Source organism: Gallinula chloropus (assembly GCF_964237585.1).
Source record: "Gallinula chloropus genome assembly, chromosome: 2".
In the NCBI taxonomy this organism is placed as follows: Eukaryota; Metazoa; Chordata; class Aves; order Gruiformes; family Rallidae; genus Gallinula; species Gallinula chloropus.
In genome coordinates, this window is record NC_140086.1 from 136622607 (window position 1) to 136640574 (window position 17968).

A 17968-nucleotide genomic window follows, 5' to 3' on the forward strand; every position below is an offset into this window, starting at 1 on the left:
ATCCATGCTAGAGCAATATGCCGTTAATCATCTCAGCTACTGGAAAACAGCAACTGAATCCCACAGGTAGCAGCAATATTTCATGCTTACAGCTCTCCCCAGCTCCCTTTAGGCAGGGAACAAACTTGTGCTCTTACAAATGCAGGGAAGGGCTTTCCTATCTGCCCTTCCCTGCTTGGGCCAGGTAGGAAACAGCGTATTTCTCTCTGTAGGACCTGCATGTGGAGAAGCACACTCCTGTAACACAAATCAGCTACAGCAAAGAGTGATGGAGAATAGAAAATACAGCATCGTAGAGGGCAACTCTTCCTCAAAGTGCCCATCCCGCTGCTGTGGGATCAGGAAGGCAAGACCATGGGAACTCCCCAGGGAACAGGGGGCTGTGTTGCTACATTTGCACCACAGACCAAGCACTTGCCTTGTCCCAGCTTCCTGCCACGACCCCACTGCAGCTACGCAGCCTGCACACACCCCCAGCTCAGGGAAGCCAAGAGTCATTGCTGACCCCATCACAGCTCCACAGCCTGCACACACACCCCCCAGCTCAGGGAAGCCGAGAGCCATCACTGACCCCGCTGCAGCTACACAGCCTGCACACACCCCCCAGCTCAGGGAAGCCGAGAGCCACCGCCGGCCGCCTCCTGCAGCTCTGCAGTTTGATACCTCCCGTGTGTTTGTGAAATGCTAAAACTGCTGAATGCTCAGGAGAAAAATTAATGGAACCTGTGACAGACAGAATGAATATTTTACTAGTTTTGCTGTTAATCTCTCAGGATAAACATACACCATTTTTTCAGATCCTGCACTAGTTGTTTTTCCAGTCAAGATGAGAAATAGGAACCTTTTTTTTGGGGGGGGGGGAGATTGGTAAATATGTTAGCTCACTTAACAGAAGATTTAAATTTCACTTCATCCCTCAAGGACTGTAATTGGCATAAAACAGAAGGCTCATCTGGTTTGGAAATGATGTTGCAAATGGCATTTCAACAAACCACTTCTTAAGGGCTTTACAGTAGTAATACACACTCGTCTCGTTGTTCCTCAGCATTTATAACAAGTTGACAGATATTCAGTAACTAAAGGTCATTTTATTGAATAAGGGATTCTTGGTTTATAGTCTCAAGTACTCGCTTTGCAATTGCTGGAGAGCAGATTAAACACCGAACTCCCCAGACATGAGCATCCGTTGCGCAGGATGATACATCACATAAACGGGCCTGTTGAAACACCTGACATTTCCTTGTAACACACACTGCTGCAAGTGGCAGAGACATGCAGTCCTTGGGAATTTATGCACTGAATCTATACGTTGACTTACAGCTCTCGGTTTCAATGAACAAAGAACACTTTGTACTGTACTTATGGAACGGCTGCATCCAAATAGAAGCAAATTCTGCCATCTTCACGTGTCCTCACTGGTCGACACAAACTACTGAAAATTCAACCCAGGAGAACTGGGCGCTCCTGAGTCCCTTCCCAAAGCAGAGCTGTGGCTGCTGAAACTGCAGGAGATGTTCCTACCTGTTGTGGTTTAACCCCCCCGGCAGGTAAAAGAGCCACACGGCTGTTCACTCACTTCCCCCACCCCCACAAAAAAATATATAAAAACTTGTGGGTTGAGATAAGGTTTAATCAAATCAACCAGTGAATTTTATCAGTCTCTTCTAGTTCTGGAGAGTCAAATGAATTTACAAGCATCAGAACTTACAAAGGATCTTTCTTAACAGATCAGGTGAATGGCGAGAGATCTTTCAGGGGTGGTAGGAGCTTTTCAGTGTTTAGTTGCTAACAGCAGTCCATACCGACAGGCACAGAACACAGCTTAAAACTTTGTACTCATTTCTATAGCATGAGAAGCTGTTTTCTGTTGTAAGGTGACTACTGGCTTTTTTCTAAGCAGCTGCTTTGTCAGTGAAATCGCAAGCTGAGATGCTTGCAGTTTTGAAGTAACACTGATGGATGCTGTCTTTCGTTCTCTCTCCATCCAACCTGGCATAACATTTCCCTCCCAAAATGTATCCTATACCTTAGAAAAAAAAGAAAAATTTAAAACAGCATCTTTGTCACTCAGCCCTTCTGTGGGCAGGAGGCTATTGTCATCCTCCGCTTGGCTGTCATTATTCACACTTGCAAATCAAAGCATTTCATTGATGCGTGGTAGTGCTGGTTTCGTGATGCCTTGCCATTGGCACTGGCTGCCTTACGGACAGCTAGCTTTAAAGAGGCTTCTTTCAAGTTTCTGCTGTGGGAAAGAGTTGTTTTAAACAAAACCAGAAACACTGTGCAAAATAAACACTGCCACTGGGAATAAAAGAAGAAGTCTGTTGAATTTACTTAGAAAAGGGGCTGTGGATGTAAAGGTGCTTACCCTCACCTCCAGCTCACTTTACATCTCATTATAATTTTAATTTCTTCATACCAAGAAGAAGAAGGCTGTTGAATTTACTTAGAAAAGGGGCTGTGGATGTAAAGGTGCTTACCCTCACCTCCAGCTCACTTTACATCTCATTATAATTTTAATTTCTTCATACCAAGAAACAATTCTTCATTATAAATTAATTTAGCCTCTAGAAATGTGCATTATCTAGGTACATGCTTGAGCTGACAGATGCAGAACAAGTAGCCTAACTAGTTTCACTGGGCTAACAAGTTTCATTAATGTGTTGATAAAAATAACTCTGCCCTAAACTGCAATATTTGAAATAAATTGGAAGCAACTTGGATATGGACAGGAACATCAGCAAGCATGTATTAGCAGTCAAGGAGTGGAAACAAACTCTGATGTCAAACACCATTTTTGATATTAAAAGGGAATAGATCTAGTGACAAAAATTAGTGGTTACTGTACCTCAGATGGAAGTGCAACTAACTGTGTCCTTACACCCTAAAACTTTGGAGTGGGCTTAGACTTTTACAGCTTTTGAGGTTTAAAAAGCACAAAAGCTTTAGGGATATGTCAATGGCAGCAGAGATCGTTTTCAAGCTCCCTGCATGCACACCCAACGTGCTTCCTGCTTCGATGCTGCAGCGAGACCTGGGTACGCAGCAGGCCAGAAGGGAGTCACTGTTCTCTCCAACCATGCCCTAGAAGCACCAAGAACCAGGACTTATGAACCTCAACCCTGCAGTCCAGATGTCATCACCACCCAGTTTGGATCAAGGCCCAGAGGCTAAAGGAGTGGGTGTTGTGGCAGAGGAAGATGTAGCAAAGCAACTGTAAATTGCAGAGTCTCACAAATGATGTTTTAATAGAAATTAACAACCCGATACCTAAAATCCTGGCAAAAAATTGCAAAGAGAGATAAGGGAGAGAGAAGCAGGCTGCTCCCCAAATTGCCCCCAGTTAGGATCCAGGAGTGTACCTCTGGCAAACAGCATGTTGTTACAACTTGAGACAGATGGAAAAGTGCTTACTTGTCAGAGCTGTTATCCCCCAAGAGGAAAGAAATTATGTTGTCTTGAGCACGCTGCGGGTAACAGACAGGGAAAGGTCCAGAAATAGAACAGAGCTAATAATGTAAGACTAGGTTTGGAATATGAAATGAAAGCTGTCTTCTGCACAGAAAGGGGGTGGGTTTTCTTAGCGGGAAAAGCAAGCAGGACTTCTTTTTTAAGTCACGACAGAATGAGCGTTACGACAGGCAGGCACTGTCCTGATGAGGATTAACCTGCTGCATACAGATTACAGGTGTTTGTTCAGTATTAACGTGACCATTTCTGTGATTGAGGACTTTAAAAATCCAGGTCACTATAACAACTATTGAATAATATGAGATACTGAGCTTTTAAAGAACCTTTGAATCCCAGCTGCAGTACAACCAACTCATAATTTTTTAAAAATTTTTATTTTATTTTAGATACTAACAATAATCTGAGTCTAGCTTTGAAAAAAGTGCAGAATTTTCTTGATAAGCCAGTGGTTCCTTCATGGTCAATTTAATAATGAACTACACCTTTTGTTTTAAAATACATTTCACAATAAAGCTCAAGAAGAAAACCAACTTAAAATTTCAATAGCATTACGCATTCTAACACGACTCATTTCTTTCCACTGAAATAAAGCCACTCCAAGACCATGATCTTGTTCTTTCTCTACTGAATCCACATCAGAAAACAACATCAATTGCATCTTTCCATTAAGGCAGAGGATGACATACAAACAGAAAGAAGTTGTGTCCAATGGGTACAAGGATGCAAAAATAAAACTTTCTGTTTTGAAAATATCTATTTACTGTCACCAAATTCTTTAAGACCCCACCTTGAATTAGGAAGGAAAAAAATACTGCAGTTAACATGAAATTTTTGTGATTATTCCATTTTAATATTTATTTTTGTGTGGAAAGCCAAATAACCAGAGACATCCATTTCAGACAAGTTACGGCAACAGCAGCACCCATTATTCCACAGAAACCACATTTAATTCCAACTGGAAAAGGAAGTATCAAAATGCTTCCATGTGCATTAAAACACTTTTTAAACCTTTTTATCTTTTGTGTTCTGAGTCCTTAGAAATGGTGATTTTTTTATGAGGTTTGGTAGCCTCATCCATCAGTTCCTTCAGCTGCCCAATCTGCTCATCACGGAAGTCATTAAGTTTTTCTTCTGTGAGCTGGATTCCATATACAGTCTTTTCTCTCAAGTTTTCTTTGTCCTCATTGATTTGTTGCTGTATCAGTGCCGCATAGTTCTAATGAGGAAGGAATATAATGGTCACTAAAATGACAAATGCAGGATTCAGGTCAACTTCTTTTTAATACATTTTACCATAATATCATACTCTTACTCAACCTTCCACAGCAGCTTCTGAATCAACACCAAGTGACCAAAAAACCCCAAAACAAAACCACTTTTTGTAAGAAAGAAAATATGATTAAGACATTTCTAGTATGTACGGTCAAGTTTAAGTAGCTACCTTAAAATGTGTTTCCTATATGTACAGATTAATTTCAATGTGTCATATCATGTATTATTCCTGAAAACAAACAAAAAACTAATTCTATACCAAATACATGTATGTAGTTGTAACTATTAAAATACGTGTTTTCTATCTAGCAGGATAGCAATAGGAGTACACTGTAAACTTACACATCTGGAAAAGTGTTATTCTTGAAGATTCGCATTACGAAAAGTAGTATAGAATTAGCAATGTCCTAAAGCCTTTCTGCCTAGCCAGCACTCTGCATTTCTGGAAACTACTGAGGTCATTTGCACCCAGCCCTGGGCTCCTCCAAAGGTGGTAGGAATTCAGCAACTTCTGTCACTCTGTCAGCTTTGGAAAAATCTAGTTACAAAAATCTGAAGTTGGGGAGAATAAGAACAGACACCTCCATATTGCAGACTCATTCCTGGGAGGAATAATAAAAAAGAATAACCTCTGTACTGTTTTGAACCTAAGTCTGAGCAGACAATTTCAGTCCTGTTGTAGCAGAAAGCATTTAGACCGTGTTTCCTTATGTAACAGTGTTTGTGTTAGTGTCTGTATTACATCCATACTGGGCTGAGGGCCATTATAAAAGGAAAATGGAAGCAGCCAACAGGTTACCTCAGTGATGTGGGCTTAGCCGGAAAATTGCTTTCTCACCGCTTTGGAGCAATCTTCGACCATTATAACTTCTCTAAACTACTCGAGGGTTTTGCAGGGACAGCAGTTCTGTGAAGCTAACCTGGCTAGCAGAGCTACCACTGAGCTGAAAGCCCATGGGCAGGGCTCCTGGGCACACCCCAGCTCCCTCTGACCAGCACCAGCCTCACTGCAGCGGCTCTCCAAGGAAGTTCTGGGGACTGAATCTGTCAAAGGCTTCATGGGCTGTGTACTTATTGAAGTCAGAGAGCCTGCCTGCACAATTAACAGTTAAACCCACATTTAAACACTGGCTTGGCAGGGAGTCTGAACTTTTATTTTTCTTATGAGGAATTAAAAACAAATTTTACGATTAAGAAATTAATGTCAAAAGCTAATTTTTAATGGAAAAAGTACAGGCTTCTCTCCTGTTTCGGTAAGGTATCCTTTAAAGTTCCCTTAAAGTTTCAATGGCCACTCTGAATATAGTATAAGCAACTGATCTTTAAAAACCTCTGTTTTGAATAACTTACAATAATGACTGTGTTATATATGGTAACTTTTTTTAAAAAATATATATATATAAAGGATTAAGTATCAGGAGTATTCAAAAGCATGAAATTTTGGCAGTGAGATATAAGCATTCTTTTCATTTAAACTTTTCAGCTGGAAGGTGACTCATTATGGAATACTGAATTGTTAATCCAATTACCAGCAGTTACTAAAGCCACTACTTCAGCTCTACGTCTAACAACTTCAGAGAAGTGGATTGTGAACGTTATTCACAAGCATGTGATAAATTTCAAAATTACAACATTTACTAACCTAAGTACACCACTACATTGTTTGTGGACCACGTCAAGCCTCACTGAAGTCAGCAGGATCTTAACAGTCCTGCTGCAAAGCTTAATTCATGGTTATTTAACAAAAATAGGTAGGTAGATAAGTAGGTGGGTAAAACAAACTAGGCAAACAAAAGTTAATTTATATTAATACCGACTCTGAACCAAGCTGATTCCTCGTTTCTTCTAGAGAGATCTGTAGCAGCAGAACTTTGCGTTTAAGTTACCTCATAAGAAAAATAACAGTTTTCATAATACCAGGATTCTTCCCCACATCAGCTGCCCCCCTTCTCATCCTAAATACACATTCAGGGACAGTGATGCTACTGTTAATCCCTGCAGTAATCCTACATCTCAGTGGTATTGTGTCTGGTAGAGCTGGTCATAGGTTTAGGAAGAACTAAATAGAGGGCTTTTTCCTGATGACTGAACAATCAAACAGTGAAAACACAAAAAGGGCTAATGGGTTAAAAAGTCTTCAACTTTGTGATTTACAGAATTGTTATCAAGGCAGATGGACAAATGGAATCTCTGAAGCCGACAGCAGACCAGTAACACACCAGCATGTTACATATCCACTATTCCATCCCATCCTATCTTCAAACTGCTACACAGAACAATCCAATCAGTATTGATTCTGGAGTCCAAAGAAAGAAATCCCCATTATACCAAACAATAATGTCCAGAGTGTACAATTCAGGAACAATACTGAAAGTAAACAACACAAAACTCTCCATGTGTTCTCAAGAGACCTGACTAAAATGCACAAACACTGAGAACCCTCCATCCGATGTCCCACCAGCACAAGTTCCACAGTGGGAGAAAAGTCTTCCCCACTGCTCATGATCAGTCACCTGGGAGCAGCTGGGGGCTACTGCTGCAGGTGTGGGCTGTGGTACCGAGATGTAACTGAGGCCCATTTAAAGACTGCTTATAATTTTTATGAACTTTGTTGACTAGATTATCCTTTCAAAAAAAGTAATTACTGATAAAACATTTGCAATTTAAAAAAAAAATATCTAGTATCAAATCATCACCTTTCACAAAGCATCAGCATCAAAGAATCCAGATGTCTGCAGTGATGGTCCTCAACAAAGCCACAACACCCAGTCCCACAGACGCCCTCCATCCAGACATACAGCAATGAACTATATTCACCCATCCCTTGATGTCACATGTTCCTGTCCACAGCTCTCTAAGGTGCTCCTGTCTGGACATGTCATCGCTGGCTTGTTGTACCCCACTCATTTTCCAGCTGAACAAATGTCCTGTACAAGCCAGGCAGCCTCAATAGTTGCCGTTTCGCATCAATATGTAATTAAACAAAAATTCCAAACCAGACCCTGACAAAATGCTGGTTTTTGTTGGCTCATGACAGAAAATGGAACTTTCTCACTTTGTTTTACCAAAAGGCAGAAATACACAAAAGAAAGTATGTTTCAGCCTTTACAAAAGTGCTGGAAAAAGATTGAACACATGGCATATCTCATTTTTGCTGCCTGTGATGCCAGATGAGGAACAAAGCTTGGGATATTTAAGTGTTTAACACACTACTGTTCCCTCAGAAATTCATACTGTCATTATGTGATCTGTGATCTATGGGAAGGTACTACATAATTTGCTGGTAGCAGTTCTGTAATTTAAGATTTGGCTTCTTTACAGAAAATGCACCACTGTGCTAACTGCACACGGGCTTTAATATGTTCAACTCCAAATTCAGAAACAGGTTTCAAAGTGTGATATAACTTTAAATAGGAATAAATTAAAAAGCTAATATTTCTGCTTTCAGTTATATACCTTTGCTCACAAAATATGATGATCACAGTCCCTCACAGGCAACGAGGAGCAGCATGTTTGTGTATGCTCTAGTTTTCATTAAAACTTAACAGATACAGAACTGAACTATTTCCGACTGTCATCTTCCCTACCAGCAGAACAGACACAAACCTTAGCTTAGCTTTCCCAAACAAGGAAAATTACTTCGCTCCTACCTTTCATTTTATTCTACATGTAACTACCTCTTCTAAATATAACAAAACTCCTTTGTCAATCATGACACAAATCCCTGACAGGTTTTCAAGGGCATCTTATTACAATTACGATTTGCAATCTGCTCACAATGGAAGAGACACAAAATGGAAGAAGGCAAGTAAACCTGCACCCTCGAGGAGCCAGGGTCAGTGTACAGGAGGATGGCAGAGGCACACGGGTGCTCTCCTCCATTGCATGGATGGCCAGCTGTGGCAGGCCTGAGGGACAATGCCTGCGCCGCAGGTTTTCTTAGGCTGGTTGGTAGTTTGTTTGTAAGCAGCTCTCACTGCAATAGTCTCCTGCCTGCACCAGCCGTACACTTTCTGGGAACCTGCATGAAAAACATCCAAACAAAACACAAGCCACCAGCTGAATGTAAAAGCCTTTGCTCCTTGTATGTGACTGCCACCAGAAACAAAGAGGATCAGGATTAAGTCCAAGTCAAGACAACCTCTCCTGACCATTCACCATCACAAGACAGCTGATTTTACCCAGTATTCAATCCCAGCATGCTGACCACTCCCAAGAGTCCCGCTCCTTCCAGTATCCACCCTAGTCTGAATGGAGGGCAAGAGTCGGAGGTCCCTACACCGCCAACACTACAAACAATGGCAGAGACACCCAAAACTCTCTGCATCACCAACGCAGAGAGGCAGACACCTCACCTGAATGCTCCAACACGCTCCATAGAGATCCCGGTTCTGCCCGCAGATCACGTTGGCGCCTACAGCCATTAGCATCTCTTAAAATCCTATGACATGATTAAACACTTGAACTTCTGAGTGATTTCTACAAAAACACAGAAGGAGAGTATTTGGCTGTAATGAATAACCACAGGGTTTTCACTTTAAATTCACTAGCTGAAGCAAATACAGAGTTTTCCTCTGCTCTCTGAATCATGAGCATTCGCAGAACACACAAATTCATCAAAAAGGGCAAAGGAATGGGTGACATTTGAGGTTTTAAAATACCACACATTACAGAAGAGATGTCAGCCTTGTTGTTTTCAAAGTTTAAATGATTAAATACAAAAATAAAAGCAAAAACCACACAAACAAAAGCCCCATTCTCTGACTACCAGATGTATAGATTTCTATCTGCTCTGGTGCATGCTGACAGACATTTATCCCTTGTGCAAATACAAAATGCTGCTATCTATGATGTAATCATAAGATTAAATGGGTTAAGAGCCCATTTGCCCATTTTCACTGGGAAGAATGGTAATCATGGCTTATATTTTCTTTGGCATGCTCCTCAAAGGTAGGCTTACTATGCAGAATGTTACATTTTAAACAACTGCTCAAAAAATCTCTGAAAGACTGTCATTAATTTATACAGGAAAAGTCAGAATGGATATGTCTCTCCACAGTAGCTACCTGTACAATTCATTTGTTGCCAGATCTTATCTAAAAAGGTCTAAAATTTTAATCTCCCTTCTACGTTATAAGCAGATAAAATATAAAGCTTGTGTATTCACCTATTCCAGAAGACAAATATTACCTCCACTTGCAGTCAAATTAATGATAACACTGATTAAACAACAGTGTTTGTTAGGCCAGATCAGAAGCCGCTACCCTGAGACATGTTAAACAGGGCATAGTCAGGCACTGAAAAGTGTTATCAAATTATTCAAGTTGATTTTCTCAGGGTGACATCAAAAAGCCAAGCATAGTGTGACAGCAACCCTCATTGCTCCCTGGAAGTTAACTTCAAATTGCAGTATTTCAAATTCTTCTGCTGCTACTAGGAGCAAAATCAAACACATGCTGTTAGGATAGTAACGTGAAGAAACAACTGTGAACTAACAGCACAGCAAGGAACAACCTGTTCTGATTACTGTGCAGATACACACTGAATGTGTTATTTTATGCACGGTCAGACAGAATTCTGCAACTCATGCACGGTATTTTTTTACTACAAAACTGTTTTGTTTGTTAAACTATATTATTATCAGCAAATGGACAACCTGGCCTAGTGCAGGATGTCCTGCCCATGGCAAGGGGGGGGTGGGTGTGAATTAGATGGTCTTTAAGTTGCCCTACAACCCAAACCAAATCTGTCATTCTGTGAAAAGACAAAATCTTTACAGAAGTAATTTTTAATTGGAGATATGCTTCATTAAATTCCAGAGCATCTTCATTTATTTTACCTGGAGGACTAAGTGCAGTTAAAAATGTAGTAACAAATGAGGAAAATTCTATCACACTTATGCTCAGCTTAATGCACAATTTCAGCGGGTATTTTCACACACTTGTGTAGATGTTAAAATCGTAACAACCTACGCTTCACTCTATGAGACCACTTAAAATACCTCATAAACACAAATACTGTCAAACAAATTACCTAATCTAAATAAATAGCCCTGTGAAGTCACATATCCTGTAACAGGAACAATGTATTATCAGGCAATTTCAAACCACCTCAAAGAACACACCATGATCACATAAAAAAAACCTGTCAATACACTATAAAGGGTAAATATACTATAAAGAAGTAAGCCTTCCTCCTGCTTTTGAAACCTATCAAATGGTGTTTGAAGGATACCAGGTAATGATGTATGGCTGGCATTAACAGAGTTTCTTATGTGGAAAATTAAATAGTAATTGCTGGGAAAGGGCAAAACAATGAAGACGGGAATCTCATTCTGAGGTAGCCAGCACAGCAGAGGACTCTGGGGGATAAAGATGTCCAGCTCCTACTACAAGTCTTGACAGAAGGTGAAAAAAATAACTTTCTCTTGTGGAATTTAAATCACTTGAGCATCCATTACACATGCAAGAGCAAAACAGAGGCCGGTGAGAAAAACTCACATGAACGCAACAGTTTTGCCTCCTGCTGAAATTCAGCATGACTGATGCAGGGTGAGAGGGTGAGTGGTTAGTGCTGGGTGGCTTTATTTAAAAAACTAAAAAAGTTATTGACCCTCATGTGAGTACAAGAGGGAAATACCATAAATTATTCTCTAACATTTTTGAAAACACTATAGGACTTCACATGTGACCCTGGGAAACACCAACATCCAGAAAGTACGAGGCCAAATAGACACTCTGGCTCTGGCACAGCAGCCAACACTCATGTTCTGAAGCAAAAGCAAGGCCTCTAAAACAACATCATGCTCCAGTTAAATATAGCATTAAAAACAAACTGATCTTCATAAAAATATGGTTAAACTGTCAGTTTAACAAGCACATGCAAGAATAAATTAGCAACAAGCTTATTTATGATAGTAACCAAGGTTTTTCCTCATGTTTTCTTGTTCTAGCCTTTCCTTCATCACCAATGCCATAGCACAGAATTCATCAGCAAAACGCTCAGTATCTACTACAAGAGGCAGAGTTGTGCAAAGTGACACCAATTTTTCAGGTTTCAAACGCAGGAAGATTTTCCCAGTATGACACATTGAAGAAAGCCACAGAACATCCCTTCAACTGGGTGGGTTGGGCTAAGGTAGCCAGAGCCACAGAGACCTGAGGCCCTGCTGCAGGCAGCAAAGGCTGCAACGAGGGAGGTAAACAAGCAAATGCTCTTCAAGCCCTGTCTTCACCACACCTTATCTTGAAGTACTGCTTAAATAATATTCTGAGCCCCTCTGCATTCACACACAAACTTCTGTCACTCAAATTACAGCGCAAACTCAAGTGGTTTGGCTTGAGTGAAGCACCACGGTTGTTAATGGATGGGATACCAAAGACGATGCTATAGGCTACAGATTTAATTAGCCATTCTGCTGTATGATTTATCCACATTTCATGAGAGCAATTTGGTTATAAATGTTGCTGTTCTGAGATCTGTTTACCACCTTCTGACAGCTTTCAGACATAAAGAATAAGATGCCTTAAACAAACTAAAAAAACCTGCCATTTCTTGTACATTTCAAATTTCAGCCATCCTTGGTATTTTCTGTTAGCAACAAAAGAGCTCAGTTCAGCAGGGGTAGGATGCAACATATTTAAAAGGTACACTTTATTCACAGGTTTACTATGTATAAAACATGAAGACTTACAAAACACAGAAGCTTACATCACCAGTCATAAGGACACTGAGCTCAAAGTTTAAGCACATGTAAGTAATAACCAAAAGGGTATCAGAGAGAATACTTTTATTAAAGCTAAGACATTACTCCCCCTATTTAAAATATATGTATATTCTTGGGAATTAAAGGAAAGCATATTTTCATACATACACATTTTTTTAAAAATCAGATTATGTGAGAGAACAAAAATAATTTTTGTAAGCATTTTTCCTGATCCAGCAACAGCACAAACTGCATTCCACCCAGGATAAGGTCCCTGTTCCTCCCCTGTGCATCACCACCCCTTAAGAAGGGCAGTTGGAGAATCCCCAAAGGGGGAAAGACTGGGGCTAAACCAGAGCTGCTAACTCTCAGCCACTGTCTGTATCCCTCTGCCAAGGCAGCCACTACAGCGGCACTCCAGAAAGGGAAAGAAAAACAGGGACAGCAGAGCAGCACATAGAGTCCAGTTAAGCACAAACAGAAAACACAAAAGGCACAAAAAATGCTGTTTCCCACAGGTCAAACTGGTTCCTCACATACCCTTCAAGACAAAGAGTGTGGGGAAGCCATCTCACTACGGCATACATCTCCTAACCCCAAAGGAAAAGAATGCACATGAAATAAAACCCCTCCCTTTTCTAACAAATATATCCAATTGTAATTAATGAGGAGCTCTAAAAACGAGTTGTGTGAAGAGTAGCATGGATAAGCCATTTTGTACTGCAGTCCATTATTGGATGGCCTGAAATGGCCTCTACAAATCTTTTCATCTACAGGGATGGGATTGCCCACATCTAAATGTCACATGTCTAAGTGAAGCTAGAGGCATCTTGCTGAGCATCAGAGAGAGGAACTTCTGTCCTGAATAATATGACTGGATAACCTGTCCCCCAGAAACGGGGGTCTCATCACTGCGAAACCCAAGGGTCTCTCTCTCTGGCTGCAGATGACTGGCTTCAATCACCTTCCTTCTTTTGTTACAGTAAAACATAACAGTTCATTAGTGTTCATTAGCTGGCTTGTATAGGTTTTGGTTGGTTTTAATTACAAAACAAAAGAAAAACACCATTTTTCCTTGAATGAATCTATAATCTCTCCCCTGGAGTTTGTCCTCCCTTTGGGTAATCCCACCGAAGTCAGATCCAGAAACATCCTGCAGTGAAACACATGATGATCCTTAGAAGACTTTGAATTATGCATATCTTAACTTCTGAGGATAAAAAGACCATGTCAACATGTTTAATTACAATACACAGAGGTAAAACAGATTTCTCTAGGACAAGGTCACTGGATCATAAAGAATAGGAACAAGCAGAAGAGAAGTTTTCTGAAGGTAATCTGAAAGGAAAAGCCGCAAGAATTTTAACTAATTTAATGTTTTCTCAGGAGATTCAGGAAGGATGCTAGAACACGCGGTTATGGACCAAATTTCAGGGTGGCAATCACTGTCACATAATGATGCACATACCACAACTACACAGAGCTGTTACCGTAACAGGGCTGCAGGTTTGGGTTGTTTGTTTGGCTGCAGTTTGGGAGGAGAGAATGAAAAATTGTTCAGCTAAAATGGAGCCAGGGAATATAATTATGTAATACTTAGTAATCTGCACAGAGAATTATTATTTGATCAGGAAGGTATAAATGGGCTACTTTTTTTTTTTGAACAGACTTTACTAATATTGTTAAACTGGGAGAAATGACATTTATTTAGAGGAATGTGAAAAAAGCTCAAGGACTAGCTCAGCCTTGTTTATAGCTTAAATAACATGTTATTTTAATGTCTTATTTTCATGTAAGACTTATGAGATCATAATTTGAGGTGAAAGTGGGAAGTTTGTGGCCTGACGGTCAAGGTAAACACATACAACCAAAACGGAGCACTACGGTACATCACTGACTTTACTGTCATTTGTGGAAAAACAAGCTGTGATTAATTATTTCTTTCTGGATGCACAATACTTACATCAGTATTGTATATCAGGGCCAAAATCTAGGTCACTAAAAGCTTTTTGCACCATCTGATAACAACCATAGTCTTTAAGATCCCCTCCACTTATGTTAATAAGCTTCATCTCAAGCCTAAATAGCTGGAGCTTGTTCTAAGGAAGAAGAACAGGAAAAAAAATATAGGAAAAATAAACATTTAAGAAAAACTAAAATGACCAATTAAGTTCTGAAAAGAGAGATCAATCTGAAATGTAGATGCAGCACAAGAAACAGGGCAAAATGAAAGAGATAGTGAATGGGATCCAACAGCTCAACAAGATCCTACCATGGTCCTCTTTCCTTGGCTAGATTGTAACCTTCAGAGTGAGCTCCACCTAAAAAAAGACAGACAGACAGAAAGAATCCTCCTCTCTGAAGTAAATATCAGTGTTTGAGAAGCTTTCAAATTGGCACTGGAGAAAAAAATACTTGGAAGATAAATATATTAAAGCCCTCCATCATCAGAACTTAATATAGTTAACAATTTAAGAACAAAATATAAAAAAATATTCAGTTTGGACCTTTATCTGTAAAAATTATGATGAAATTACACTGGTACTAATAACAAATTCTAAGACTGCCGTGACTGGAAAAATAAGCTACAGACCAGAAAAGTTAAACTTCTTTCAAGAACATTGTTTCATATTTTCAGACAAATCCCAATAAATCCTCAGCAATTGGAAAGAGAGCTATTTCTTGACTCAGTTTGTACTTCACTTTGACATTATATGCTGTGCATGGCAGCTGGTTGGCTAACAAAATTCTGTCCTGCATACTTTTGTCTGCTGTTATTGTCTGGCAAATATTATGCTATAGTCTCACAGAAAATTCAAGGTTGTATCACATGCTGTTAATTTAAAGCAGGGCAAGGGAAAAGACTGGAAGTAACAGTATCAGTTTGTTTTTAGGAACTTGATTTCCTCAATGCAGAAGTTACACTTCTTCAGTTACACTGTAATATTTCTAATTAAATATTAAACTAGGAAATATTTGCAAAGTACTTCACTGCAGATAATTCCCAGACAAATATCAGCTCTAAGTACAGACATTTTACCTTAAAAACCCCTATAAACTGTTTTAGCAACATAAACATACAACTATAATTAAAGCATATAATGCAAACGTCACTTACAGACTCATGTATTAATTCTTTAAATAGAGGGCAAGCATCTTAAATTTATGGTTATTTCCTTCAGAAGTATTACTTCCAGATTGTCAAGGAAGACAATGATTTCACATCTAGATAGTCACAAAAGAAAAATAAAGCCTGTTTCCAAGACAACCACATTAGTTTCCAGACTGCTAGGTACTAACCAAGAACTTGCAAAAGATTACATATCCCAGATGATGACGCTTGAGAGACTTTTCATGCATGTTCTTCTACTCAATTTATATCCAGTGAAGCATTTTAAGCACAAAGCATATCCAGAAGAGACTCAGTATTCTTAGTTTTCCATTACTCATATTCCTATATGCACATTAAGAGTCAAAATCTTAAACTAATACAGTAATGAAGAAAACCTCAAGTATAAACAAAAATTTAATCTGCAAATACGCATTTTGTATTGATTTCACTGACACCACAAATAACCTTTCTGCTGAGGGTGCACTGACTTTTTTACTTTAATGGACCTGCAGAAGTATAATGTGCTTGAATGAATTAAGTAAAAAGTCATAGGCAGTATTTAATAAACAGTCCAGGAGGTCATTAGTGTAAAAGTCACATCCATCCCTTAGGACAGGCAGAAACTTCCCCAGGTTTAAGTGAACATATTCTGCATTCCAAGTTATAGCAAAGTAAATTTGGCAACAGAAAACACTGAATCAAAGGCTGATTTTCTCCATCAGTTGTACCACGGTCCCTCTAGTAACAGGGGAGAGAGACAAGCCCTACCTGGGAGGCATTTAAAACAGACAAGCAAGGAATCGTTAAAGTTCATCTGCCTGCTTCTTCAAAGTAGTGTAAACATTTTGAGGTGTGCTCCTCGTACCGCCTTGGAGGCTGGCCATAGATAAAAGAAAGCCTGTGTACACGTGGACTCACATGCTTTCAAAACTAAGAAATACATTACTGCTGGGAAATGAAAGTGAATCCTCCCAAGGGAGCTCCTCACCTAAGTGTGACGTTCGGTCTGGCGCTTTCGGAAGTCCTACTCTATAGCAATAACTCGGTGTATCTGACAGCAATCATTTGGTTACAATCCAGTCCTCCTTGCAGCCAGGTGGCATCTCTATGGAAATAAACATACACTGACGTGACTGGCATCTTCCTTAAGACAACTAACAACATAGTGGTTTATATTTGTAAACTCAATATATGGTAAAGAAAGCTTATTACTGCAATTAATACTTGGTTAATAAAAGGCAAAAATGATCAACTCCTCAGTCTCTGTGATAGACCCAGTGCAAATGTTTAAAGTTCTTGTTGCTGCAGCAGCAGATGCTAAATTATGTCCATGGTTTAGAGCAGACATACACTTTGTATACCTCTCTGTCAAATGAAGTTAATAATATAAATGGTTTTAAAAATTCTCCCATATCCCCCAAGCAATCCAAAAAAAAATCACAGCATTTCTTTTTTCCTTAATTGTATTGCTCTCAGAACTACAACAGGAGGTTCTTCACTCATTTTTATTTTCCTAAAATATTGTGATATAATGTATATTGTGATATAATGCAGCCAGAAAGTCCTCTGATACAATGGTGTGGACAACAAAGTCAGAGAAATTAAAAATTCCCATTCTAAACATAATTCTAAAATTGTACTGATTTGGTTTTAGCAGTTTTGTAAGGTCAAAAAAAGTCTTAAGGAAGACTTTTCTTAATGTATCTTACCAGAGGGTTTTAACTTTCAGATTTTTATACAACCTCTGAACTACTTTAGACATAGCCACTGAAGTTAACTGAAGAAAACAAATGTCATCAGTATGGTCAAGAGCTGCTGTAAGGGAGCAAGCAGCACTGCTGACTACATCAGAACCCCCAAACCTGAAAAAACCCAAAACAATCTGCAAGTCACTATTATCTATTTACCCCTTTATCCAACAGCTCTGACATTTAAGAAGATTTTTATAGCATCTGTCACAACACAGCAAGTATGGGCTGGGCTGTCACAGAAGACTGGAGAGATTAAGTACAAAAGGAAAAAGAAAGATTCCCCAATGTGCTGAACAGGTTTCAAAATTCAACAGAGACAGCTAATTTGAAAGCACTTCTGAAAAACTCCATGAAATACCCTGTACTGTTCTCTTAGGGAGATCGAATACATATCAGTTTCAAGCCTGAACACATTCTCCTGTAACCTCTATATAACAAATACTTCAAAATGAACTCAACAAAGTCTTGTTCTATTCCTTCTTTTTTGTTTCCACTATTGCTGGAGGGTTTCCAACTATTAAAGGGGGCTTGCTCTGAATTAGCCAATAACAGGGAAAACAGGGTAGGGGAGTAATAAAGGGATGAAAATCGAGTCAAGCAGCTTAGAGTTGTACAAAAATGTAAGCTTCTGCAACAACAATCCTGTCTGCTACATAT

The 17968-nt window shown here is 39.4% G+C and overlaps 1 protein-coding gene across 1 annotated transcript in view; it reads right to left on the reverse strand.

Moving 5' to 3' along the window:
• Positions 1-4068: 4068 nt before the first annotated feature.
• Positions 4069-17968, reverse strand: part of SDHAF3 (succinate dehydrogenase complex assembly factor 3) — a 34297-nt gene continuing 20397 nt past the window's right edge. Inside the window, exon 2 of the mRNA XM_084279768.1 lies at positions 4069-4687. Coding sequence (XP_084135894.1) covers positions 4484-4687 — 204 coding nt within the window. The 3' untranslated portion in view covers positions 4069-4483. The remainder of the gene's footprint in view (positions 4688-17968) is intronic.